The sequence below is a fragment of the Leptonychotes weddellii genome, chromosome 15, assembly GCF_054177405.1.
Source record: "Leptonychotes weddellii isolate Sample4059 chromosome 15, ASM5417740v2, whole genome shotgun sequence".
NCBI lineage: Eukaryota > Metazoa > Chordata > Mammalia > Carnivora > Phocidae > Leptonychotes > Leptonychotes weddellii.
Genome location: NC_138383.1, coordinates 10,438,808 through 10,466,132, shown reverse-complemented (window position 1 = coordinate 10,466,132; position 27,325 = coordinate 10,438,808). Strand labels below are relative to the sequence as shown.

At 41.0% G+C, this 27,325-nt stretch overlaps 2 protein-coding genes across 6 annotated transcripts in view; one reads left to right on the top strand and one right to left on the bottom strand.

The window, feature by feature from the left end:
* Positions 1-215: 215 nt before the first annotated feature.
* PRKAR1A (protein kinase cAMP-dependent type I regulatory subunit alpha) lies at positions 216-20,447 on the top strand. Of its 3 annotated transcripts, none has more exons than XM_031037509.2 (11): positions 216-398; positions 3,686-3,868; positions 9,595-9,765; positions 10,578-10,669; positions 10,880-10,941; positions 14,396-14,442; positions 15,363-15,521; positions 16,804-16,864; positions 18,003-18,124; positions 19,630-19,711; positions 20,062-20,447. In XM_031037509.2, the coding sequence occupies exons 2-11, from the start codon at positions 3,692-3,694 to the stop codon at positions 20,232-20,234; spliced, it is 1,146 nt and encodes a 381-aa protein (XP_030893369.1). In that variant the 5' UTR covers positions 216-398; positions 3,686-3,691; the 3' UTR covers positions 20,235-20,447. The 3 variants fall into 3 exon arrangements, with proteins under 3 accessions (XP_030893369.1, XP_006741959.1, XP_030893368.1); XM_006741896.3 differs by lacking the exon at positions 216-398 and adding an exon at positions 648-807; XM_031037508.2 differs by lacking the exon at positions 216-398 and adding an exon at positions 1,814-2,362.
* FAM20A (FAM20A golgi associated secretory pathway pseudokinase) overlaps positions 20,061-27,325 on the bottom strand; it is a 55,152-nt gene continuing 47,887 nt past the window's right edge. For all 3 annotated transcript variants that reach the window (XM_081804601.1, XM_081804599.1, XM_081804600.1), the window contains exon 11: positions 20,061-27,288. In XM_081804601.1, coding sequence (XP_081660727.1) covers positions 27,012-27,288 — 277 coding nt within the window. In that variant the 3' untranslated portion in view covers positions 20,061-27,011. The remainder of the gene's footprint in view (positions 27,289-27,325) is intronic.

Here is a 27,325-nt window from a genome sequence, read left to right as displayed (position 1 = left end):
ATGCACTGCCGGGCGTGCGCATCCTGGGCACTCGCCCGCGCTCAGCCCGCGGCGCAGCTGCGGCAGATCCGCCGGGGCCGCCGCGTCCTCCGGGGCCTGGAGACAGCAGGAATCTCCCCGCCCCGGCCCCGCGTCCTCCCCCTGCAGGGGCCACGGGGCGGAGTCGCCCACCTGTCATCCGAGACGCCCCACGTGGGTCGGCCCGGCTAGGGGGGTGGGGGTTGAAAAGGGAGGGAGAAAAGGCAGAGGCGGCGAGGGAGGCCGGAGTGAGAGTGGGGCTGAATGAGGAGTGGAGGCGAGGGACCGAGGAGAGAGGGGAGCTCCTGAAAGCCGCACCGAGAAGGGGCGAAGAGCAGAAGGAAGAATAAAGAGGACCTACGGCGTCCAGGGAGGAACAGGTAGGGGGGGCAGGTGAACGGAAGGAGGGGAGCGCCGGGCTGGAGAGAGTGGGGAAAGGATAAAAGGTGGGCGAGAAGAAAGGCCTGCAAATAAGGGACGAGGTTAGATGGAAAGAAGAGCGGAAGAGCGATTCTAGGGCGTGGAGGGGCGAGGGTCCTTCAGGGAGGGGCGGAAGAGGAACCCGGGCCGCAGTGCCTTTAAGGTTGCCAAGGCGACGGCTCTGGCCAGAGCGAGGCGCATTGACGTCAGCAGCCGAGCGCTGATTGGTTGTGGCCGGGACGTTTCCGGTGGAGCCGCCGCGGAGCCGCTATCGCAGAGTAGAGCCGGGCTGGGAGGGAAGCGCCCGGAGAGCTCAGCTAGCCGCAGCCTCGCACCCGCTGCCCCGTGTCCGCCGCCGCCCGTCCCTAGGTGAGTGGGGTCGGTGGGGAGCCCCGACGCGCCCGGCTTCGCCGCCCCGCCGCCCGTTTGAGGGCGCTGGACCGATCCAAGATGGCGTCACGGGGAGCGACCTGCTGGGGCACGGCCGCACCCCCTGCCCCTCCCCGGCCCCGGCGGGCGCCTCCCCGCAGGCCTCACGCCCCGGGCCGCGCCCCCGGCCCAGAGTCTGCGGCTCCGAGGCCCCCAGGCCGCCGGGGCTGCTCCCGTGCCGGGCTCACCGGCCGCCCCGGCCGTGCGCGCTCCGCGGCGCCCCGGTCCCCGGCCCTCTGCGGCCATCGCGCCCCTGCCGCCTCCGCACCCGCGCGCCGCGGCCTTTTCGCTCGCCCTCCCCCATTTCCTGAAGGACATCAGTTCGATTTTTACTGGAATCCGCCATCGTTTTCCCCAGCATTTCTGGCTGATTTTGAGACTCGGCGGTTGTCGTCGTTTTTCTTTCTAGTATTTCCTTGTCATCTCCAGCAGTGGCTTTCCCTCTCCTTCGTGGGATTCCACCCCCACCCCCACCCCCACCCCCACGATTTTAGCCTGGCTCCTAAATTTTTTTGTCCCTTTTCACCTCCCCTTTCCCGATCCCCGCCCCCCCCCTTCCTCCGTCTTTTCGCCACCATTGTGGCCTTCCGACTAGAGTAGGATGAAGGGGAGGATAGGCCTCTCTTCTTCATTTTGTAGCCATGACTGTGGCATGAGTGAAGTGAAGGGCACTCTCTTGTCCTTCCTCTCGAAAATAAGTACGTGGTACCTATTAACCCCTGCAGCGCAGTGCAGGTGTGATACCAGACAACTACTTTGATTCTCAAGAGATCGGTCTTTCTAACAGGAAAGAAAAGAGAGCACTTGCTCGGGATCACCCGAAGGAGGTGTTCCTGGCTGGTCTGAGGGGCTGCGGTCTGAATCAGCACGTTTCTCAAAAGTGTGTTAAGTATTTCCTCGCGTGTCATCCGTTTGAAATTGAATTTTTTATCACAACTGAATTTACAAAAGAAAAAAATCTGAGTGTTTCCTTATGAGTATACAATGCAGTGGAAGTTTCAAAGTAGTTAAATAATTTTTTGGGTGGGGGTAGAAGCCAAATTGTTGGGCTCTTTAGTTTTAAGAACAAGTACGGAGTTAATCTAGGTATATTCGATTAAAAATACTAAGACAACATGTTAAGTTTGGATTAAGGGGTTCTCATGATGACCGCGTTAATCTTGGGGCATTTTTGTTAATGTGCTGCCTTAAAAACACCAGTGTGTTCTTTTTAATGCATTATTTTGTTTCAAACAAAGAGCCAGTTTCACTTCTTAGACACAGTTCTCTCATTTCTCCCAGCTGAAGACCTGATCTTTGAATGATTTCTCTGATCAGTTGAATACATGTACTGGTATTCCCGAAATATGTCTGAATATTTTGAAACATAAAAGATCTGATTTATCATTGTTCTTGGTGGCCTTTGGTATTTTTTGAAATGCAGAAAATTATACTGAAGTGGATTATCAGTTCATATGATTGTCTGACCTGGAAAAGTGGCTGTTACAAATCCCAAGTAAATGAACTTTTTTTTTTTTTTTTTGGATTGTATATTTCTGAAGTAGCATGATTCTTTTTCTGTGGCTTTTAATTTATGTGCTTGTCAGGGAGCTACAAACTTTCTCATGGTCTGTTAGTCTGTTATTGACCTTTATCGTGGAAGTTGTCAAAACAGAATGAGTAACAGTGTAGCACTTTGGCTTTTGACTCTGGTATTTCTTTTTTCTTTCAAATTTACAATTCCTTCTCTGATTTTGAGTGCATTATCTTTGGAAAAGATTGATTTGTATTGAATTCAGTTGGGGAGGGGAGAGGACCTCACTTTTATTTTCTAATCTTAATTGCTTTTAATAATTAGAAGTTGGAAGGAAAATAATTTATGACTTGTTAAATTATTAAGCTTTTAATTCCGAGGTAAAGTCAGCTGCTCACTGTTATATTTCTACTTATTTTACTTTACATCAAGGTAGTTTGAATCCTCTAAAATTGATTAAATGCAATTTATCTATTGAATCTTCATGTAAGTTTAAAATTTAACCTGTTTTAGCATTTTTCTATCCAGCTGAAGAAATGTTTTGACATTTACCTGTCCAAATCTTTTATGATTTACTTGGTAAGGTTTTTTTGTTTGTTTTGTTTTCATTTATTTATTTTTTTCTGTTAAGGATTTTTTCCTCTTACCAGTGTGCTGGTGTGCTGTTATTTAGGGCTGGAATTTTATAGAAGAGTCTGGAACAAAAGGCTGCTTTTAAAAGTCATTTGGGGTTCCTTTTGTGTTTTTAAATTTTTTGATTACGCTAGTAGTTGGCTGATCAGATCCTTTGCTCCAGTGGTTTGCTGGGTGACAGTAGGTCACTCCCCCAGGGTAGGAGTTACGTATAGGGAATGTCAGATGTTCTTCATTGTGCTTACTTGCTTTCACTTAGAGCCAACTTGTGTGCCCTTGTAATTCTCGGTCCTGTTTACCATTTACACACTTCCCACGTCATCATGATTTATTTTGCAGGGGGAGAACTGAATGAAATTCCCTTAAGGGCCTGACTCCTCAGCAGTTCGCCTCTGCAGGGGATAGTGGCTCATACTTCCTCCCAGGAGGTCAGGTTCTTGCCTTTTACTGTTGCCCTGTGCAGAACCTAAATGAAACACTTCTTTGGGAGAATGCTGTTTTCCTACATATTTTATTTCTGAGCCCCCACTTCCCTGTCTGGAAAAAAAAAATCTACCTAGGGAAAAAAAACCCTTGTGAATCAGTTGCCTGATGAATTTATTAAGTCAAAGGCCAAATTGGCATTTGCTCTTTATGGTTTCCAGAAGCACACGTGTGGTTTCTTGCTCGTAGACAACCATGGCGTCTGGCAGCACGGCCACCGGTGAGGAGGAGCGCAGCCTCCGGGAATGCGAGCTCTATGTCCAGAAGCACAACATTCAGGCGCTGCTCAAGGATTCTATTGTGCAGTTGTGCACGGCTCGACCCGAGAGACCCATGGCATTCCTCAGGGAATACTTCGAGAGGCTGGAGAAGGTAAAGATAAGTGTGGGGAGGAGATGACCCTGACCGTTGTTAAGTGTAATGCTGTAGAATGTCGCTAATTTGTACCATTTGGAAGAAAAGGAATTCTGACCGAATAGGAGATCTAAAACAGAATTTCAAAAAAGAAATGCAGTGAAGGCATTTATAGTAATTTTTAACTTTATCATCAGGAGAATTTATCAGAAAACAAACTCATATGCTAAGTTTAGTTGGGTAACAGAGGGCTTCTACACCTAGTTCCTTGTAACTATTTTAATCCATAAAAATGATTAACTAATTAGATACGGTTGATCAGAAGTAGCAGTTGTATGACAAGAGAAATCCTTCAGTACTTGAAAGCAGTTAATGCTTTCGTCTTCCTCAACAAAACAAGTAAACTTGATAAACCTTATCTCACCTTTTAAAACCAATGTAGTGAAGCATTTGAGTCTAGCTTCTGAGTGATCTATCAGAAGTTCTGAATTAGAGATGTCCATATTAGTACAGATACTAATATATCTCAGATGAGTCCACTATAAAGCGGAGATACTAACTCAGATTGATGGTTGTCAGAATTTTACTTTATTTACAGTTTCAGGCAGGACGTGTTTCCTCTTGAAAAAAAAATTAATTCATTAGTTTTTATTCTTTGTTCATCCTCATTGTGTGTATGTTACTGTGACCTAAGCATATGGTGTATGCTTTTCTAAGCAAAAAGATAGTCAAGGACAATGCTTCAATTCACTTCCCTTAAGAAATGATGAATGAGAAAGTCTGGAACATTAAATGTTTTGAGTACTTTGATTTGTTTTTGTAAATCAACGAGATGAATTTACAGGTTTTCTTATGTGTATTGAAGTTTGATGTGGTTCATAATGATTATGAACCAATTGGGAGGCATTTCTTGGGTATATGATCATTAATTATCTAGTTACATAATAGAAATATTTGTAATTTGTTTGGAAAATCTTTTAAGTAGCATACTTTATTACTAAAAGAACCTGTTTATACTAGGATTTAAAAAATGTTTGGTTAGCACAATGATCAGACATTTCCTGCTGTTTTCTTGAAAAGCTGTTTGTTAAAATTGGTGTTTAGTACTATGATTAAAATAATGAAAAACAACAACAAAAAACAACTATCCAGCCCCCATGAAAGTAGCCTTGCTGTCTTAGAATTGTGGTAGAAAGTCTGGTTTTCTCCTTTTTAAGCAATTTGCAAATAGTTTGTGAAATCCTGTAGAGCCAGACTGCCGTGGGCCTTCCTTGTTTTGAAATAAAGTGCGTTCCTGGAGATCTGGTTCTGAAATGGGTCACTGTAAGGTGATCCCTCTTCGCTTCGGACATCAATAGAAACCATCAGATGAGGGAATGAAGTTGATGAGACATTAAGTGTGTGTCTTTTTATAGGGAGTGTTGAATGTGTGGTGCTAGTTTCAAAGCCTGGGCTTACTGTAGCACTGTTTAAGCACTAACCAACAGGGAAAGCAAGAAATCATTTATTCACATAGTTTTTTTTGCACGTGGGATTTTTAGATTTAATGTGTTTTGTTTGGCTTCTCTACCTCTTAACAAAAGTCATAGCTTAACCTACTCTTTCCTGTAACTCAAGGGTCTTGATTCACTTGCATACATTCCTTTAGCTAGGGTTGAATATAGATATCTGGGCTTTCAAGCAACCAGATTTTCAACTTTTCAGTGGATCATTGTTCTGTACGTTAGGTGTTAGGTTTATATGTCTGAAAAGATACAATCACGTTCTTGTCATCTCCTTTCCTGTGTTAACCATGGGTCATGTTTCGGGTACCCTCAGCTACTCAATAAGAAATGTGCCAAAAAAGTCACAGTTGGTCCATTGAAAGCGTCTGCATTTTGCTTCAGACGGTCTCCTGGAATTTAAGTCCTCATTTCTGCATATATTTATTAGTACCTTGCCTGTCTGGTGGAGGAATTTTAATAGCTGTGTCCATTGTCTCCTGTGTGCTGGATACTGTCTGAAGCACTTTGCATACACACATACTCATTATTTCAAATGTGTGAGGTAGGTGATTATCACCGTTGTAAGAGGTAGCAGGTAAAACTAAGAAATGAAGTAATGTGGCTGTGGTCTTGCAGTGTACTAGTTAGATTTTGTTGTGGCAGCGTACAACGCCCCCAATTTCAGTGGCTCACTACAAAAGACCTTATTTCTCTATCATGTGCAGCTCTTCTGGGCTCCGCCCATCCTGCCTTCTTGACTCCACAGGTCTTGTTCCGGGGCTGAGTGGAAGGAGCTGTCACTATATATAGAGCACGCTGTTGTCAAGGCAGGGAAGGACCAGAAGCTTGGGGGGCAGACCAGAAGAGTGAACACAGTATGGCATGTCCGCTTACATTCCATGGCCAAGGCAAGTCCTGTGGCCAAGCCTCAAGTCCATTTGGTTGGAAGTTTATTTCACCTACAGGGACGAGTGGAATGGCAAGGGCAGGGAGGGAACAGGTGATTGTTGAGAACATGGTAAGTGATTGGCCGGGGCGGTGTGAACTTAGAATTCCAGAACGGAAGGAGTGCTGGTAGCCAGTAAGTAGACCAGGAGGGTTTGTTTGGGTTTTTTTTTTTTGCTTTTGTTTTAATAAATGGGACAACTGAAGAGGGAAGAGACTGACAGCAGAATGACAACAAGAAAAAGGATATAAAAATGTATCATAATCTGTACTAGAATGTGATCTCTGTTAATGGCTCTGAGTGGTCAAGATTAGGTTATATTTGATTGCTGTTTAAAGAGAATCCATGAAACTGTTAAAACTCAACATGCTTTTAGTACTTGAAAATTATCTTAAAAACTCATTTAGATGTAGTTCCAAATGGGATGTTATTTGTGTAATTTTTCATGAAATTTTTACGAAATGCCAATGACTGATTTTGGGGGGTAGAATGTGTTTTACTTATGGTCTTAAACTAAATTTGGGGAGACATGAGTTTTATAATTCTGTGTTAGTATGAAATAGGAAAACCTTACTGGTTATTGGAATTACCAGAAGGAAAATGAAGTAAGTTTTCTGAAAAATGTATTTTTAAAATATTGGTTACAGGGCGCCTGGGTGGCTCAGTTGGTTAAGTGACTGCCTTCGGCTCAGGTCATGATCCTGGAGTCCCGGGATCGAGTCTCATGTCGGGCTCCCTGCTCAGCAGGGAGTCTGCTTCTCTCTCTGACCCTCCCCCCTCTCATGCTCTCTCTATCTCATTCTCTCTCTCAAATAAATAAATAAAATCTTAAAAAAAAAATAAAATATTGGTTACATATTTGCACATGGTTCATAATTTTACAGGTACGAAAGGGTATGACAATAAAATATAATGAAATATATGAAATATACTGCATTTCTTATGTAAATATGTGGTTAACATAGCATATAATATATAAGGCATTTTATAGATGTAAAAATTATACATTATTAAGTAATAATGTATAAAATATTTTAAAAAGTCTCCCACTCCATTGTCTTCCTTGAATGCAGCCAGTTTTCCACAGATAATATAAAGGCATTTACCTACAGATTCAATTATAAAAGAGCTTCTTATTTTCCAACAGGTGCATGGCATTCCATTGTATGGAAAGACTCTTAATTTATTTAATCACTCCACTGAGGATCATTTTGTTTCCGTTGTTTTACTATTATAAACAATGATACAATGAATAATTTTGTATATATCACAAAGTTTTGTATGTTAGATCCCATATATGCATATCTTGGAATAAATTTCCAGAAGTAGAATTACTGGATTATTTGGTCAAGAAGTAAATGCAGGGGTGCCTGGTGCCTGGGTGGCTCAGTTGGTTAAGTGCCTTCGGCTCAGGTCATGATCCCAGGGTCCTGGGATCGAGTCCTGCATTGGGCTTCCTCGTCAGTGGAGAGCCTGCTTCTCCCTCTCCCTCTGCCTCCCCCCTCCCCATTTTGGGCACACCATCTCTATCAAATAAATAAATAAAATATCTTTTTTAAAAAAGTAAATGCATTTGTAATTAAGTAGACAAATTATATTAGAATTGTTTTTATTATATTTTTTTGTTGTGGTTTCTTTTTCTTAACTTGAAAATTAGAAAATCCAGAGAAATGAGAAAAATAAATCCAAACCTTCCCTCCAGAAAAGAAAAAAAATCAGGCATGATTCTACTAATAGAAATTAACATCGTTAATACCTTAATGGTTATCCTCCTAGACTTTGTTGCTGCATTTATAAGTTCTTTTATTTGTCTTAATGCCAAAAGGAGGGCTAAGTACCATGCAGGAGAAAAAGTAGGCATCTCTTTAATTTCTTTTTTTATTAAGTTTTTTTTTAAAGACTATTAGAGAGAGAGAGAGCGCGCAAACCAGGGGAGGGGTAGAGGGAACCAAACTTGTGGCTGAGCAGGGAGCCCACATGAGGGGCTCGACCTCACAACCTGGAGATCATGACCAGAGCCAATACCAAGAGTCTGACGCTTAACCTGACTGAGCACCCAGGCACCCCTTCTTTTAATTAGAAAGAAATTTAAAATTTCTTTTTTATCAAAAAATTTTCTGAAATTATCAGTGAATCCTAATGAGTTCATTTAGAATTTGAAAGATGGTTTAGAAAAATACTGGAGAATGAGTCAAATGAATATGAGTGTTGTAGAGAACACATTCTTATTTATATCAGGCATAATAACTCATTCTTTACTGCAGAGCTAAGAGGAATTTCTTTCTAAGCCCTGGATCTGAAAAATAAGAATGTTAAAGAGTTTATTTCAGTTTTTATATGAATTGGTTTAATGAGTTTTTACAAACAAGTAAACTTTCTTGGTTTTAATTTTGGCGTAAACCCTGATAATAAAGAAGGCTTCTAGCTCTGCTGGGAGAAGTATTTTTAGATCTGATCTTAAGATTTTATTTATTTGACAGAGAGAGACAGAGCGAGAGAGGGAACACAAGCAGGGGGAGTGGGAGAGGGAGAAGCAGGCTCCCCACGGAGCAGGGAGCCCGATGCGGGGCTCGATCCCAGGACCCTGGGATCATGACCTGAGCCGAAGGCAGATGCTTAACGACTGAGCCACCCAGGCGCCCCGTTAGATCTGATCTTACTTAAATTCTTGGTTACCATCACATCATTTTGTTATTTGTTTCTGTCTGAGACTCCAGCTAGAATATGAATTCCACAGGCTTAGGACCCTTTCCTGTTAGTTTTGACACTGTCTTTTCCTAGCATAGACTTGACATGGCAGATCTAGAGATACTTACTGAATTAATGAAATAATACGGTAACTTAGACGTTTGTGTATTGCTTTGCTGTACCTGCGTGATTATTTCTAGGTAACATTCTTTTGATATGTGTGTGTGTGGGGGGGGGGTCTTCATGCTATCTCTAGTAGCATACAAAAACCCCAGGATTTTGTTTTGCAGTTTTATTACTGTTGTGTGCATTACAAAGCATTGTTGTCAATGTATTACCATAACAAGTATCTAATTTTTCATTTGTGGGTTGTGTCTGTATTAATGGCTTTTGCTCATTAATAAGTATAGTATCTGTTATTGTCTGAGGAAACATTATAGTCCTTTCAGAGTATTTCTTTTCAAACTTGACTCCTTTTTTTTGCATTTGGAATTGGCATTTCCCCCTTTCACTTTGGTAATAGAGGAAGAGTTTTGAAGTGATGGAGATTGGTTTTCACTGGGATATGAGCATACCAAATTTACATCCTGAAGGATCTCATTTTATAAAATGATAATTTTTTTCAGGAGGAGGCAAAACAGATTCAGAATCTGCAGAAAGCAAGTTCCCGTGCAGATTCGAGGGAGGATGAAATCTCTCCTCCTCCCCCCAACCCAGTGGTTAAGGGCCGGAGGCGACGAGGTGCTATCAGTGCTGAAGTCTACACGGAGGAAGATGCTGCATCATATGTTAGAAAGGTAGTCTTGTCACCTACGCATTGGGGCAATGTGTTCAGGACTCATGTGGTAGTCAGCCGGCCTCTGTTGATGAGTGCATGTACCATTTTGCAGAGTAAAACACTGACAGGATGGATTGTACTTCATCCTGTACGGGTCTTGGGTACTGGAGAAACAGGTTTTCTGTAATAAGATGCCATGAGAGGAAATAACTAACAGTGATTGTAAAATAGTGAATGTATTTGGAGGGGGTTTCCTTTCCATGTTGCGTCGCAGTAGAAGAAGCAGGCAGTACTCTTTTTTTCTTTTGAATCATGGTTGGTTTTTTGACATCCTAGAATTCATGTTGTGACTTTTAACCTTTTATCCTATAAGCTTCATCCTTTTGACTCTTCCTTAGAGTTAGCCTGCCATTTTGAGTTATGCTATTAGACCAAAGGGGGAAGAGAATTGTCCTGGCAAGAGGCTTGTGACAAAGTTAGTAGTATATAATCACAGTTTAAAAAATGACTAATTATCATAAAATGCTTAGTTTTGCCTCAGAATAATGACCTTACTTAAGGTGTTGATGGTTTGTTTCTTTAGTTGTTGACTGGAAACCAAATACCAGCCTTTAAATACAGGCTTGGTTGTAGGCAAGGGGATTAATTAGCCAGTATTTATTGAGTACTTTGTATATCAAAGATATTACAAGTGTGTTGTGTTAAATACGTAACACAAAGCAGTCTTGTTTAAATACCGTAATCTATCTAGACATTTAATTGAAATGCATGTTCAAACATGATCTGCTTTTCGTTTATGGACTTGTTATTGGACCTTCTCTTCTTTTCTAGGTTATACCAAAAGATTATAAGACTATGGCTGCTTTGGCCAAAGCCATTGAAAAGAATGTGCTCTTTTCACATCTTGACGATAATGAGAGAAGGTAGGTACAGGTTCTTTGTTACACTGTTATTTCACTACAGTTGTGGCCCCAAACTAGTTTCATCATTGTTGCAAGTTTTAAGACTCTTAATAATTGTTCACCTGTGGACAGTCCAGGCTGAAAATCTGGGAGCTTTAAGTCTAAAGTTAATGTTTGAAATCCATAGAAGACGCAGATGAGATGTAACTCAAGGCCTTCTGTCTCTTGCAGTGATATTTTTGATGCCATGTTTCCGGTTTCCTTTATTGCTGGAGAGACTGTTATTCAGCAAGGTAAAGGCTGCTGCCTCTGGGTCCTGTAGTACTGTGGGAATGTAGGATTTCTTTATTGAAGTTTGTTTTCCTCTTGCAGTCTACCATTTTCTTCTGTTATAATATGATTGGATTTTCCTATTTGAGTATAGTTGACAAACAATGTTATATTAGTTTCAGGTGTGCAACTTAGTGGTTTGACAAATTTGTACATTATGCTATGTTCACCATATTTGTAGTGTCATCTGTTCCTTTATCGCTATTACAGTATTGTTGGTTGTATTCCTTATGCTGTGTCTTTTATTCCTGTGATTCATTCATTCTGTAACTAGAAGCCTGTACCTCCCACTCCCCTTCACTCATTTTGCCCAACTCCCCACCTCCTTTCCCTTCTGGCAACCATCAGTTTGTTCTCTGTATTTATAGGTCTGATTCTGCTTTTCGATTGTTTATTCATTTGTGTGTGTGTGGTTTTGCTTTTCTTTTTTTTTAGATTCCACTTACGAGTGGAATCATACGGTATTTGTCTTTCTCACAGTCTGACTTAGTTCACTTAGCATAATACCTTTTGGGTCCATCCATGTTGTTTCACATGGCACCGTCTCGTCCTTTTTATGGCTGTGTAATATTCCATTGTGTATGTACACCAAGTTTTCCTCATCCATTCATCTGTTGATGGCCACTTTGGTTACTTCCATATCTTGGCTATTGTAAACAGTGCTACAGTAAACACAGGGGTGCATATGTCTTTTCAAATTAGTGTTTTCATTTTTTTTCTGGTTAATACCCGATAGTGGGACCATTGGATCATATGGTAGTTCTATTTTTAATTTTTTGAGAAACTTACATACGTTTTTCCACAGTGGCTGCGCCAGTTTACATTCCCACCAGCAGTGCGATGAGGATTCCTTTCTCTGCATCCTCGCCAGCACTTTGTGTTTCTTGTTATTTTGATTTTAGCTATTATAACTGGTGTTAGGTGATATCTCATTGTGGTTTCGATTTGTATTTCCCTGATGATTAGTGATGTTGAACATCTTTTCATGTGCCTGTTGGTCATGTATATATCTTTGGAAAAATGTCTATTCCGATCCCCTGCCCCATTTTTTAATCAGATTATGTTTTTTTTGGTGTTGAGTTGTATAAGTTCTTAATATATTTCAGATATTAACCCCTTATTGGATATATGATTTGCACATATCTTCTCCTATTCAGTAGATTGTTTTTTTGTTAATGGCTTCCTTTGCTGTGCAGAAACTTTTTATTTTGATGTAGTCCCCTGCTTTAGGAGACATATCTAGAAAAATTTTGCTATAGCCAGTGTTAGAGAAATTACTGCCTTGTTCTTTTACAGGATTTTTATGGTTTCAGATCTCACATTTAGGTCTTTAATCCGTTTTGTGTTTATATTTGTGTATGGTGTAAGAAAGTGGTCCAGTTTCATTCTTTTCCATGTAGATGTCCTGTTTTCCCAGCACCATTTGTTGAAGAACCTGTCTTTTCCTCAGTCTATATTCTTGCTTCTTTTGTCATAGGTTAATTGACCATATACTTGCAGGTTTTTTTCTGGGTTCTCTCTTCTATTCCATTGATAGAACAGAAGAATCCATTTTCTGTACCGTACCGTTTGGATCACTTCAGCTTTGTAGTATAGCTCAGAATCTATCTGGTATTGTGATACGTCCAGCTTTGTTATTCTTTCTCAGGATTGCTTTGGTTATTTGGGGTCTTCTGTGGTTCCATACAAATTTTAGTATTATTTGTTCTAGTTTTGTGAAAAATGCTGTTGGTATTTTGATAGGCATTGTATTGAGGCTATAGATTGCCTTGGGTAGTAGGGACAGTTTAACAACATTAACTCTTTCAGTCTGTGAACATGAAATATCTTTCCATTTGTTTTTGTCATCTTCAGTTTCGTTCATTAGTGTTTTATAGTTTTGGAGTACAGATCTGTCACCTCTTTGATTTATTCCTTGTATTTTATTCTTTATTGGTGCAATTGTAAATAGTGTTTTTTAAATTTCTCTTCCTGCTTTGTTATTAGTGTATAGAAATGCTATTTATTTCTGGCTTTTATTTTGTATCCTGCCACTTTACTGAATTCATTTATTACTTCTAATAGTTTTTTGTTGGAATCTTTAGGATTTTCTATGTATAATATTGTGTCATCTGCAAATAGTGACAGTTTAAACTTCTTTACCAATATGGATGTCTCATTTCTTTTTCTTGTCTGATTGCTGTGGCTAGGACTTCCAGTACTATGTTGAATAAAAGTGGTGAGAGTGGACATCCTTGTCTTGTTCCTAACCTTAGAGGGAAAGCTCTCAGTTTTTCACCATTGAATATGTTGGCTTAGCTGTGGGTTTTCGTATATGGCCTTTACTATATTGAGGTATATTCCCTGTGAAGTTCATACCTCCTCAAACTATTCCAAAAAATAGAAGAGGAAGAAAAGCTTCCAAATATATGCTATAAGGCCAGCATTATCCTGATACCAAAACCAGACAAAGACACCACAAAAAAAGAGAACTACAGGCCAGTCTCAGAACATAGATGCAGAAATCCTAAACAAAATATTAGCATTCAACAATCCATTAAAAAGATCATTCACCACAATCAGGTGGGATTTATTCTGGGGATGCAAGGATGGTTCAAAATTCACAAGTCAATCAACATCATGCACCACATCAGCAAAATGGTAAGAGTTGTATGATCAACCTAAGTGATCCTGTTTCTTTCTTAAGTTAAAATCCTTTGAGCTAAAAGGTACACTTTCCCTAAAGGACTACTACTTTTCTAGTATCTGATACAGTTTTGTTTATAGTAACTCTTAAAAAATATTCTTACATTTTAATTTTGTTTGTTGTGTGGGATTTCAGAACCATATGTATTTCATATATCCCTTATATTGATTATTAAACACTTACAGAGTAAAATAAAGTAGGAAGTAGCAAAGCATTTGCATTCTTAATCATACAGCCCATCTGTTTGTAAGGTTCTGTGACTTCTCCTGATTCTTAACCTTTTTGCCCTGTATATAGACATGGATCTAACCTTATATGGGTCCACCCCCCGCCACCTTGTAAAATTTATTCTTGAATATTTTCATTATGGGTCTCCACAATTCATGTATTTTCCAGGTTAGTGACAGTCTGATATTTTGTTACTTACTCTTTGAGTTGTTTCTTGTTTTGTTGTTACAAATGATGTAGCAGTTAATATCTTTGTACACATGTAGCCTTTTTTTTTCCCCCAGAGATATTCTTCACTATGAGATGACTAAAAAAATTGATCAGTTTTATGGCTTTAAAAATATATTGCTGGACTTTTTTTCCCTGAAAGGTTGTGTCAATTTATAAAAACATGTATTTTAATGTATAAAATACATTTATTTACTATTTTACATTAATTTGGTAGTTCTGATATATGTTTCTTTAATTTCTGTTGTACATCTAACATTTTTACTCTCTTTTAGGTGATGAAGGGGATAACTTCTATGTGATTGATCAAGGAGAGATGGATGTAAGATTTAATGATAGCAAAAATATATTGGTAATCGTAGAAGTTAATGTGTTGATATTTATTACTATTAAAGAGTTTTTGAAGGGCTTATATAACCCTTGTATGTCAAATTCCATCAACATCTTTTGCTAAATATTTTAATGACACAGAGAAACTTTAAACTACTGAAGACAATTTCTTTAGCTAGACATTAAAATTTTTTTTTTTTTTTTTTGAGAGAGAGCGTGCATGCGTGCTTGAGAGTGGCAGGAGGAGGAGGGGCAGAGGGAGAGAGAGAATCTTAAGTAGACTCCATGCCCAGTGTGGAGCCTGATGCGGAGCTCTGTCTCACAACCCTGAGATCATGACCTGACCAGAAATCAAGAGTCAGATGTTTAACTAACAGCCACCCAGGCACCCCTTGGTTTAAATCTTGCTGGAGTCACGGTTGAGGCATGTGTGTGTGTGCTGTGTGGTAAGACAGATGGAAGGGAGAGGCTCAGTCCTACGTGGTCATTAGCTCTGAGACTTGGTGTAGTTTTCTTGATTCTGTGAGTCTTGTTTACAAGTGAAATGCGGATAATAACAGCATTGCTGTCCCAGGATTATTAGACAGTTCAGTGTCTTCTGCAGGGGAGATGCTTAGCATAGTACATGACACGACACTCTGTGAATGTACATGGTTGTTAATGCTGTTTACCTTTTTGCCCTGATCATCCCTATGGGAACATTTTTCTTATAATTAAATCGGGTAAATCACAGACACTGGGTTTTTTTAACTCACTGTCAGACAGCAACTGTTTTGCTCTGCTTTGTAAAAACATACTCTATTTTTTTAAACAAAATTCAGGATTCTGCCCCCTTAGAAAGGTTGGTGGGTTTTTAATAGTTGTATGTTTGTGTATGTGGAAAAAACTGATTCTTTGTCATTTGTGTTTTAGGTCTACGTCAACAGTGAATGGGCAACCAGTGTTGGGGAAGGAGGGAGCTTTGGGGAACTTGCTTTGATCTATGGGACACCTAGAGCAGCCACTGTCAAGGCAAAGACGAACGTGAAATTGTGGGGTATTGACCGAGACAGCTATAGAAGAATCCTCATGGTGAGACAGCATGGCTTTTGGAGTGCAATTTAGAATTTCAGTCTGTGTAACTGATGTTTGAGTAGTAATACCAGATCTTGTAGAACAAACATCCGGCCAGAGAAAGCATGGGAGACAAATGTGGTGTGTATGTAATGGTTAGCTCATGTTTGGAAGTCTGTCCACTTGCTGATCTTCACTTACTTTATCTTTACACTTGAGGTAGCTTGATAGATGCTACACGTAAGTGCACTAAGTGACTTAAAGCCATTCAGGAGTAATCCACTTCCCTAAACTGCAAGTGGGTTAAGTAGTGCAAATGTCCGCTTTCACTGAAGGAATAAACAAAATAATAAAACCATTGGAACGTTCTGCTGATATAGTGAGACTTTTTGAGAACTTTGTGACAGATTTATAGAGTAGCTTTAGATGTTTAAGTGCCAGCTAATGGCATTAGTCATCTTGAATGATTTCCATAAATTTGTACATTGCCTGTCTGGCTATTTGACAACATACAGTTGGATGTACTTTGAATATTTTCTGTATTTGGGGGATGTGTATGTATAGATAAGTATATATGTGCGTGTAAGGGTATTATAGAGGACTGTGTTTCCCTCTCGCCTTCCCTCAGATATATTTAACAAACCTTACAGATAAGACAGCTTGGTTAGGTTTGGGGCTAATGGTACTGTTTTTGGTGGGAGGTCTAGAAGTGGTAGCAGCTTTATTTCCTTCCTTCTGTGGAGAATTGGGGTTGTGGGGAAGAACCCTGGGCTGGAAGTATATTCAGCTATAGTCACACATGTAACTTGGCTGTTTTTTTTTTTTTTTTTTTGAGAACTGAGTATTTATATAGCATTTCACTAATTGGTGGTATTAGGCACCTTCTTTGCCCTATGTCTGGTGTTATACTTTGTTTTTTTTTTGAGGAGGGGTGGGAAGGGGAAGGGAGAAGCAGAGGGAGAATCCCAAGCAGGCTGCATGCCCAGCACACAGAGCCTGACCTGGGGCTCGTTCTCACAACCCCAACATCATGACCTGAACCAAAATCAGGAGTCGGACTCTAAAGTGAGACACCCAGGTCCCCCAGCTTGGTGTTACTTTTAAGAATGAGTTACACAGCTTTTTATTGAGCTGAACAGAGGGTTTACCGTTGCCGACCTGAAGAAAAATAATCATGTATCAAGAAGCAGCAGCAAGCGTTGACCTTTTTTTGTTTACTTAACACTTAGTATTTTTTATTCCACAGCATTATGGGATAATTACACATTTTTGAGATGACTTTTATTTTTTTCATTTATAGGGAAGCACTCTGAGAAAGCGGAAGATGTATGAGGAGTTTCTTAGTAAAGTCTCTATTTTAGGTGAGTTTTAGAAGATTGCACAGAGAATCATTAAATTGAAGTGTTGGTGATAGTTAAGGAAAACCTGTTGCATTTCATAAAAACTGCTCTGGTTATTAACTCGCTTTTATTTTTTTTTTGCTAATAGTAATTAAAAACACGTGGGATACAAAGTTGAAGTTTGACTAAGTTAGAAGTAATTTTACAGTGTATTTAATTTGCTAGTATGTGACAGACCTCTTAACTAGAAATGGTGGACCTGAGAAAAGCTTCCTGGAACTATGTGCTCCTCATTCCTCTGGGGGAAACAGAAAGGCTGAAAGTGTCCTCCTTTGACAGTGGACATTGGTAGTCATCCCCCTGTGATGTCTGTCTCTGTTGCTCTGTTGGTGAGTTTATTGGTTCAGGACAGTGAGTGTTGCCAAGAATGCCTTTTCTCTGTAGAAAGATTAGGTGTCATTTTCTGGCTTTCTCTGAAAAAGTGCTAGAAGTTTGGTAAAGTTTAGAGTAAAGCAGAGATAGTCGTGTGTATTTTGTTTTGTGGCCTTACAATATTGTTACAACCTGTTCTTCCCTGGGAGGAAGAGTGTGGTGATTCTTAAGTAATAGTCTTCTGCCATTGTTAGAGCGAATGGACTTTTTCCCTTACTTTTCCTTTCTCTGGAAGGATTACATTTACTTAGTGACTTGGGTTTTAGTTTGGCCTTTGGGAACTAATATTATTGTCTGGTTCTCCTTGTTGGTTTCGTAAATAAATTCAACTTAGGATTTAAATAGATAAGTTATTTCTATGAACCTTTGGAATAGTACGGTTGGTAACACTATGATTTTTGGGTCTTGTAAGTTTGATTTGCATTGATGGTGTTCATTAGGAAGACTTAATGATTACATTTTTTTACTCCTTTACCACTGAGTGCAGTTGATAATTAACGTGGCCACTGGACTACTGAAGGGTTATCTGTAAATAATAGGAAGGGTTATCTGTAAATAATAGGAAGATCTTGCTGAGACTTGAGGTAATTGAAGAGAGGTGCCATGTTTAATCTGTAACACCAGAATATTGAATGGGCATGGCTATTTGATTCTCTTTATAGTTTGTTTTGACATTTTTAGCATTGATAGTTAATGTAGAGAAATTCTTTTGATTCTTGCCTTTCAGAATCTCTGGACAAGTGGGAACGTCTCACGGTAGCTGATGCATTGGAACCCGTTCAGTTTGAAGATGGGCAGAAGATTGTGGTGCAGGGAGAGCCAGGGGATGAGTTCTTCATTATTTTAGAGGTAAAGGCAACTGTGTTTGATGCTATTAAAAAAAAAAAATTGTATAGCATAAGAGAGAAAAAAGGGCCTAATTCTGATTCATAGTTTGGTTTTTTTTTAAGAATACCTGACCGTTTTATTTGAAAATTATCTTTCACTTTGAAATGGTGCCATTTGGTTTTCTGCCAGGTCACCTCATTTTATTTATTTTTTAATTTTTTAAAAGATTTTACTTATTTTTTTGAGAGAATGAGCAGGGGGGAGGGGCGGAGGGAGAGGGAGAAGCAGACTCCCCGCTGAGCAGGGAGCCCGATGTGGGGCTCCATCCCAGGACCCTGGGATCATGACCTGAGCCGAAGGCAGACGCTTAATGACTGAGCCACCCAGGTGCCCAGGCCAGCACATTTTAAATGAGTTTGAGTCAGAATTCTGGAAGGGCTATTCATGAAGTAATAGCCAAATTCTGGCCTACTCAGTCCTTACGCAAGCCGAATGAAACTCAGTCATTTAGCGTAACTTAATGGTTCTGTACCATCCTTGTTAAAATCATATCTGGACTATTTGGCAAACAAGGATTAAAAGCAAGTACTAAATTCTAACCATTACTGTGTTTCTTTGTTTTTTTATATTTGCCAAATTTTAGTTTCTGAAACTAAAAGTTTTCCATAATCTTTTTTTTTCTTTTTTTTTTTTAAACATATAATGTATTATTTGTTTCAGAGGTACAGGTCTGTGATTCAACAGTCTTACACAATTCACAGTGCTCACCATAGCACATACCCTCCCCAATGTCTATCACCCAGCCACCCCATCCCTCCCACCCCACCCCACCCCACCCCCCACTCCAGCAACCCTCAGTTTGTTTCCTGAGATTAAGAATTCTTCATATCAGTGAGGTCATATGATAGATGTCTTTCTCTGATTGACTTATTTTGCTCAGCATAACACTGTTACTATGGTTTATATCTTCACAATTCATGGAAGTGTAGAACATACTCTTGCCTGCCAAGCAGAGCCAAAGAGCAGATTTTCTATGAAAGTGGCTCAGTAGATGCTAATTGGATAATTCAGGAGTCGAGGGACTCTTTCTCTGAAGGGCCAGTTGGTAAGTCATCGAGGCTTTTGTGAACCATAGGGTTCCTGTTGCAAAGACTCAGCTCTTGCCATAGTGCAAAAGCGACATAGTGTATAAGTGAATGGGTGTGTTGTTCCTGTAACGTTCTATTTATAAAAACCGACAGTGAGCTTGGGCTGGCCCTCTGGCTGCAGTTTGCTCACCTGAGTGTGAGCCCTCTAGGTTCCTCAGTGCGATGAGGAGACCCTCCCAGCGGGGGCTGCTGGGTAGATGGAGCTTGACGCTCATGCTGTGACTCTTCTCAGTCATCTTTTATATGGACGGGAGGATTGAAATCACTGCTAAATCCTTTTTTTTTTTTTTAAACAAAGTAGTCCAAATTGTGTGGGATGTTTAAAATGTCACCTGGATTTGAAAGTATTTGTTTTGCCGTTTGGTGATTCTGTTACAGGGTTCAGCTGCTGTGCTACAGCGTCGGTCAGAAAATGAAGAGTTTGTTGAAGTGGGAAGACTGGGGCCTTCTGATTATTTTGGTATGTGGATTTCCTTGAAATAAATACGTAGCTTAAGTCGCCTTTCAGTGAGATAGCATAGTTGTTCTTAATTTTGTCTTTCTCCCGAAGTTTATTTTTTAATTGTAGTCTTCTTGGCTCTCAGAGAGTGAGATTTTGGAGTGCCTGCCTTTACCCTGTTAATAATCAAGTTACTGGTTGTCTTCTATCAGTTGTTTGTTTTTTTTTTTAAATGCACATGTGTGGCCTGTCCTAAGTTACTGAGTTATCAAGACAAACAAATCTTGTTTTCTCGTTGCTGTCAGAAGTGCGCCCCGCGCATGCGTTTCCCATCGATGCTCACCCCGCCTCGTGTGTCCTCCCCTCCCTAGGTGAAATCGCACTCCTGATGAACCGCCCTCGCGCTGCCACGGTGGTGGCTCGTGGCCCTCTGAAGTGCGTGAAGCTGGACCGGCCCAGGTTCGAACGCGTTCTCGGCCCGTGCTCAGATATCCTCAAACGGAACATCCAGCAGTACAACAGTTTTGTGTCGCTGTCCGTCTGAGATGTGCCTCCTGTGCCTCCCTTTTCTCCTCCCCCCCGTCCGGGCTCCACCCCTGCAGACTGCTTTCTCTTCCTGTTCGCAGCGCCACGTGGCCGCTCGTACCGCAGCTTCTCGTCTGTTTATATTAAAAGTTGCTTTCATTGCACCGTTTTTAATTTGGAGCATTGACCGAATGCTCATACACAGTTAAATAAATAGAAAGAGTTCTGTGGAGACTTTGCTGTTACTGCTTCTCTCTGTGCAGTGTTAGTGTTCAACCTAGGCAGTGCGTGCCCTGCTTCCTGGTGAGGGCGCAGCCCTGCGCCACGTGAATTTCCGTAGAGCAACGGTGTAACAGTGCAAGATTTGATTTTTTAAGTGACACAATTTTCCAGTTACCATAAGCATATTTTAGACTGTGGCCGTATATGCTGTGTTTCTTTATAGAATAAATGATTTCTCATTAAGCTTTGAGGATTAGGAAAAACAGATCTAGAAAAATCTTAGTATAGTAGAAAGACATCTGCCTGTGTTTAAACTAGTTTAAGGGTGGAAAAATGCCCATTTTTGCTAGTTCTTGGATGGATAATGATCTGTTGAGTTTTTTTTTTTTTTCTTCCCTCTTAACCAGAATTTTTGTCAAGCTCATCCGCCTGGTTTTGTTTGTATCTTGTTTAGTAGTGTTTCCTCCAATTCTGAAACGTGTGGGTGTGGCTACCTGTACCCGCCTTTGGAGTTTGAAACCAAATCATAGACTGCAAATACTGAGTTATGATTTAACTACATCTGCCTCAGCTCAGAAGTTCTGATTAGACCTTTATTTATCCAGCTAGTGCCAAATATTGATCACCAGATGCTGAATTGGGAATTAGAATTTGAGGTCTACACTCTTGGTAGTTCACTTAGAGCTTTTGGCTAAATGTACGACATCCTTCACTTGGCTCCAGGATTCTCTCCTGTGCTCCAACGCTGCCTGCAGGAGGTTGGGTTTGCTGGGAGTAGACAGGATAGATGGAACAGACGTCCCCAGTAGAAGAGTGGAGGCGATGTTGGTAAAGGAGAGATACCAGGGGGACAAAGCTCAGTGTTGGGGACTCTGTCCCACTGACTTCCTTGGGACATGAGATTTGGGAAGAAGTGTTTACTTTGGTTTCACCTTTTTCCCTTCTTTTTACGTCAGCTAGAATTGCGGGTGGGGTGGGGGCGGGGTCGGGCTTGTCTGTGCTGTTTCAGTGGCCTAAAAGGCTGTCCTGCTGAAAAGGTCTGCTTTTCTGTTTAGCATTTATTTTCTCTGGCAAACTTTTTTGTTTTTTTTAAAGTAAACTTGTGTTTTGAGTCTTAATTGTTTTTCAGTATTTTCCAGCCTTATCCTTCTATGTTACATTATTCCATGTGCACCAATGATACCCAACAGTTTATTTGTATTATGGTTGATTTTTTTTTTTTTTAAACGAAATTTCACAGTTCTGTAACGTTAGGCACGCACTTTTATTTTCATTGTGATTTATGTATAATGTAGGGTTCTATTTGGGAGTGACTGCAAGCATTTTTCCATCTGTGTGCAACTGGCTCTGATTATTAATCCCCTCTCCTACCCTTTCCCAGGTAATTTAAATTGGTCACGGTAGATTTGTGTCATAGATTTGAACAGTTTTTAGGTTGTTACTAAGTTTGGAGTTTAGATCTGGGAAAGAGGTTTTATTTACATTTTAGTGTGAGATAGCCACCATATTACAAATTTTTTTTTTATTTTTCAAAATAATCTATATTAAATGAGGGTTTTCTGATCTGTATTTTGTGTTTAGCTACCTTTTTCTATTTAAAAAATTAAAAATAAAAGTTATGTTCTTATTAGCTTAAAGCTTGATTTGATCTTTGTTTAAATGCCAAAACTGTACTTAAATGAATTATTTAGAATGCCACAAATTTGCACAGTTTTCATATATGTATATAATCACGTTCATGTATATTTAGATACATATAACGCTTTCTAAATGAGTTTTGCTCTTAAGTCATTTGGCTTGCTGTTTACTCCCTTTTGTAGTTTTTAATCTAAGGAATTTTAAGTCTCAATTTAAAAATTATCACATTTAAAGCTTTTTCTTTGTGCAATCTGAGTATATGTGAGAAATCATAATTGGCATAATTTGTCTTAGTTGATATTCAGGGCTTTGGAAGTCATTATTTCTGGGCGTGGTAAGTGAATTTAAGAGATCTACTGCTCTAGAAAGTATAGATGGCCAAAGGACCATTTTGTATCGTTTCCTGGTTACTAGTCTAATTATACTGTGTGTGCTAATATACTCTATTCTTTTTGTTATAGATTGTCTTAACAGTAGGTCAAGTAATAAAAAAAAAGATTAAATAATTTAAATCCTTAAATGAATCAGTTTTTCTTCCCCTTCTCCTTTCCTTGTCTTCTTCCCCCTCTCCCCCAGAAACTTTTAATCTGGTGGGCAAGAATGAAAATCGAGAGTGAATTATGGGATTAGTGTTTTGAAAGAATAATGTTTGTTTTCAGTGTTTTCCAATCCATTCCAAAGAATGAATCTCAAATCCTTACTTGAAGCATGATTGAGTTGAAGCAGATCTGTTTACTGAGTAGTGGAAGGAAAAGATTCAATCAAAAGCCAAAAGAGTTCCTTTTTATTCGAGACGGACTGGATCTCTGGTCTTAGAACTTTCCCAGACTTCATGGGAAATGTCATTTCTGGATCAGCATACTCTCTGGTTTAAATTTAATACATGCCTTTGGGTATTTAGGTATGCTTACTTATGTATATTTTACATTCATAAAGTCTTATTTCTGATATTCCTCAGATTTCGGAGATGATTAAGTTGTACTCATTAGTTTATTGGTATTAATTCCTTCATATCCAGTGAAGTTGGAGATGTGTCGTATTCTGGAACATTCTTTAATTTGTGCAAGCTTTGTAACCGATGCACTTTGTCCGGATTCAGTAGCCCCTTCCCTCAGCCCGCTGAAGGGGAACGTTCAGAGTCACCACAGAATGTAACGGAGGAGAACTTCCTTGGACCGACTGTACTGGTTCTAGTTTCGTTCTCCTTCTAGAACTCTGGCTCATGTGGAATTGTCTTTTGTTTTTTAATGACTTAAATATTGACATTTTATTATTTATTTATTTTTAAATATTGACATTTTAAAATTGAAGTAGCATGATGTTCATTTTCTTGATACTGCTTTATCTGCACAATCACAAATTAATAACTGAACCTTTTTGTATTTTTGTTCGGCCCCGGCAGCGTGTTTCTAGATGGGCTAGAACAACATCGAGAGGCAGTGGCCAGATCACCAGTTAATGTGTCCCCCAAAGTAGCCATCATACTGCTGCCAGGAAAGGCTGCAGATAGGAGATTCTAAAAGGGCGAGTCTTAAACCTCTCCCTTTAGCCCTGTGGCGCTTTCACATAGAAATCAGTATTGTTGTGTACATTTAATGTTAAAATTTGTTAACATTAACTTCAGAGCTGTGACTTCATCCTGAGTCGACCTAGAAAAACCAATGAGCCGTAATTTTTTCGTTGTGTGCAAGTTCTGCCAATTTAACTTAGGTAGCTTTGTGATTCTCAAAGTCACCACTAGATGGAGAGCTTTTGTTTTATCATCTTGGTGAATGTCAAAGGCGTTAACAGTCGGTCCTCGTTATTCGTGGTGTTGTATTTGCGAATTTTGTGAATTTGCCTACCTGCTAAAATTTATGAGTAACCCCCAAGTCAGTACTCGGAGCACTTTCCCTGTCCTTCCCGGATGTGAGCAGAGTGGCAAAGGCTTCGATTGTCCCGACGTGCGCGTGCCCCGCGGGGCTTGAACGAAGCGCCGCTCTGCCTTGTGGTCCCGGCTGTCCGGCTGCCCTCCCGTGTCCGTGTCCGCCTCGTGGTCTGTCCGGTGCTGCTCCGGCATTTTTGTGCTTTCTCTGGGTGATTTCAGTACTTAAAATGGCCCCCAAGTGTAGTGCTAAAGTGCTGGTGAGTGTTCCTAAGGTCAAGGAGGCTGTGATGTGTGTCTTGTAGAGAAAATAAGTGTATTAAGTAGCTTCTTTAAGGCGCATGAGTTATGTTGGCCACATGAGTTCAGTGTTCTTAACAGTGCCTACTCTGGTGTCTGCACCATAACACGTAAGACAAGATTACGTATTGATTTATTTACAAAAATGTTGCAACTAGAGGCTCCCGGGAACCTCAACCCTGTATTTCCTCCGGGCGCAAATGGTTCCGTCTCCACTGATTTGGTGTCCGTGGTGACTTTATAAAACTACCACGAGTGAGAGAGAGAACGAGCTGCACCTTTTACAGTCTTCACACTCAGATTGTCCTCCTGGCTTTTGGGCAGGCAAGACCGAATTCCTTCAAACCCCTTTCCCTACCAGTTTTTGTACTGACAATTCCCTTTCCTTTTTTTCATTTTTCATTCCATTGTCAGTAGTAACGTGAAACATTTTTATAAAGAGAATTTTTATGTGATGGGAAGATGAACGGTGGTCCAAAATGGACATGTTGGAAGAACCTGACGGTTAAAGGAGTCTTTTGTTCTCTGGTATTTTTGACAAATGATAGAGTTTTAGTCTTTGCATTAGTGAAAAAATAATGGGGTGTTTTAAGTAAAAAATTAGGTAACTTGGTACTTCACGTATTGTGGTCAGACTCCGTTCTATTACTCTTGGTAAAATACACCACAGCGTTTAGTCCATTTGAAAACCAGCGCATTGTCCTAGAAGTGGCCAGTTTGAGACGGAGCTGTGGCTTACCTTCCTCAGGCTCAGGGCTTTGACACCCAGACCATTCTGTGCTGTTCCTTGAACATCTTTGCCTGAGTATTTTTCTGCCACTCTTCTGTGTGCAATTACCAAAGACAGTAGTGTCTCGAAGTAGGAGACCGTTCATGAGGTGGGAAGCCCTGAGCAGCGGTAGAGCCTGCGGGTGATGAAGTCTCTGGGGGAATTCGGTTCTACTAAGGGGTTGAGTTTTTCTAAACCAACTTAACTTCACAGACTGATTGAAGTACTGTTGGGTTTTTGTATGACAGTGGAAAGAACACTTGGGAGTAGGTTTAAATCATTAAGTTGTGTGATATTGTGAGACCATTTTTTTCTGTGTACCTTGGAGGTAAGGGATTCTCTGTGTGTGTTCGGGAGGCTGAGAAACCTGTCCGCTGTCACCTGGGAAGAGCTTCGTGAGTGGCCCTGATGTTATTGTCCCGGAGACTGAGGCTCAGGGGTACGTAATGCGCCAGGGATGTGGGGTACCAGGTGGGTCAGAAAGACCCGTGTCACTTGTCAGGGCTTGGACGACCTCTCTGCTGTCTGACCTGGCAGCCGACAACTTCTTTCGCACCCCCCCCCCCCCCCACTTCTAGAATGTGAGCCTCTGGCCCCTATCGGGGAAGTGGATGTGCTGAGATCGGTCATTTGTACTTGTTGACTGGCTCATCACTCCATAGTATGAATACATTCCTATGATTTGGGTTTTCAGACACGAATTACAGAATAAGAAACAAAGCCTCCCATGAAAGGTGTCTCGGATGTTGGCAGTCAGTAGAGAGAAGGCTGAGGGGATGGGATCCCTGATGCATCCATTTTTAAGGGAGGCTTCAAAAGTCAACTTGAGGGGACCCCTGGGTGGCTCAGTTGGTTAAACGTCTGCCTTTGGCTCAGGTCGTGACCCCAGAGTCCTGGGATGGAGCCCCACATCTGGCTCCCTGCTCAGCGGGGATTCTGCTTCTCCCTTTCCCTCTGCCCCTCCCCACCCCCGCTCGTGTGCTCTCTCTCTCTTGCTCACTCTCAAATAAATCTTAAAAGTCAACTTGATTTGAGTCCTTTTTTGATAAAGCAGTGAGGGGAGGGGCATCTAGAGTGTCAGGCCTCTTCAGAGAGCCTCCTGCTTTTGGGGGCGGGTGGGCGACAGTCCTGGGCCCTTATGGGAAAGAGGATTGTGGTGGGTGGGCAGTGGGAGGCTCTGGCTTTTCTCCTGCCCAAGTCCAGGTTCACGCACCTGCTAGGCCCATTCCCCTGCTGTTCCACCTTCAAGACTACACTGGTTTTCCCTTCAGTACAATTCCTTCTCTTGTTGCTGGGGGCTAAATCTGACATACTTGATGTTATTTTGGTTGGTATTTAAATACTCTTCAGATTGAAAACATCCCTTTTCAGATATTCTGAGCAAATTCCTCTGTTATTTTTACCCTTTGTAATAACGTTTCCAAGAAATTACTTTTGGAATGGTCAATAAGGGATTGCTGTATTCAGTTGAGCCACAGTGACTGGGACAGAAAGAGAAAGTGTGAAGTCTACTTTGAACCAGTTTGAGGGCTACCATGTTTAGATTTTTTTCTTCTTTTTTTTTGGTCTGTTCCTGAGATGCCAGATTTTTATCTGGATCAGAAGTGATCCTTGTAGATATAATAAGGATCTGGAGGTCAGCTAGGTGTCCATTGGTGTCCTTTAATTTTATTTGTTCTACTCTTTCCTGGGACAAGGCTCCCAAACCTTCCAAGCCCGACTCCTAATCCAGATTTCCCAGTGGGCTCAGGAGATGGTCTGTGGCCTTGCTGAAGCAGTGCTTTCTGGGAAGGGCGGGGCCAAGGAGGTCCACTAGAGAAGCCGTGCACCAAGGAAGAAAGTTCAGTGGATCCCTTCTCTTTTGCTCTTGTGGAATCATCCCAGTGCCCTACCTCTTTCAGAGCTCATGACCCAGCCCCTCCAGCCTTGACGGGGATGCGAGGAAGCAGTGGTCCGCTCCCAAGTCCACCTCTGGCTCCAGGGGTAGTTCCTGAAATCTGGCTTCATCCAGCCCTTAGCTTGTCAAGGTTAGCCTGGCTAGAGTCTGGGGCGGACTGTTCTGCTGGGTCGGTGGCTATGACACTCTGCTCTCCGTGGGCCTCCACGCACCCCTCCACTGTCTGTAGGATGATTTGGAGTCTCCGGTCCAGGGCCAGGAGGTGGGGCTCGGTGAGGATGGGGCTGAGCTGGTCTTCTAGCAAAGACTCCCGCATCACGTCACTGAGTCTGTAGTCGGCCCGGGCCAGCAGCTGCAGGTGCAAAAGCGTTTTCTTTTTTATCCTGGAAGGACAGAATATAGGAGGCAAATAGGTAAATG

What these genes read in the sequence shown, in the direction of transcription:
- PRKAR1A (XM_031037508.2), top strand. Translation starts at nt 2,285, where the DNA reads ATGCAGAAAATTATACTGAAGTGGATTATCAGTTCATATGATTGTCTG. An exon ending in AGAGACTGTTATTCAGCAAG is followed by an intron (nt 10,942 to 14,395) that starts GTAAAGGCTGCT and finishes ACTCTCTTTTAG; the next exon opens with GTGATGAAGGGGATAACTTC. An exon ending in GCTATAGAAGAATCCTCATG is followed by an intron (nt 15,522 to 16,803) that starts GTGAGACAGCAT and finishes TTTCATTTATAG; the next exon opens with GGAAGCACTCTGAGAAAGCG.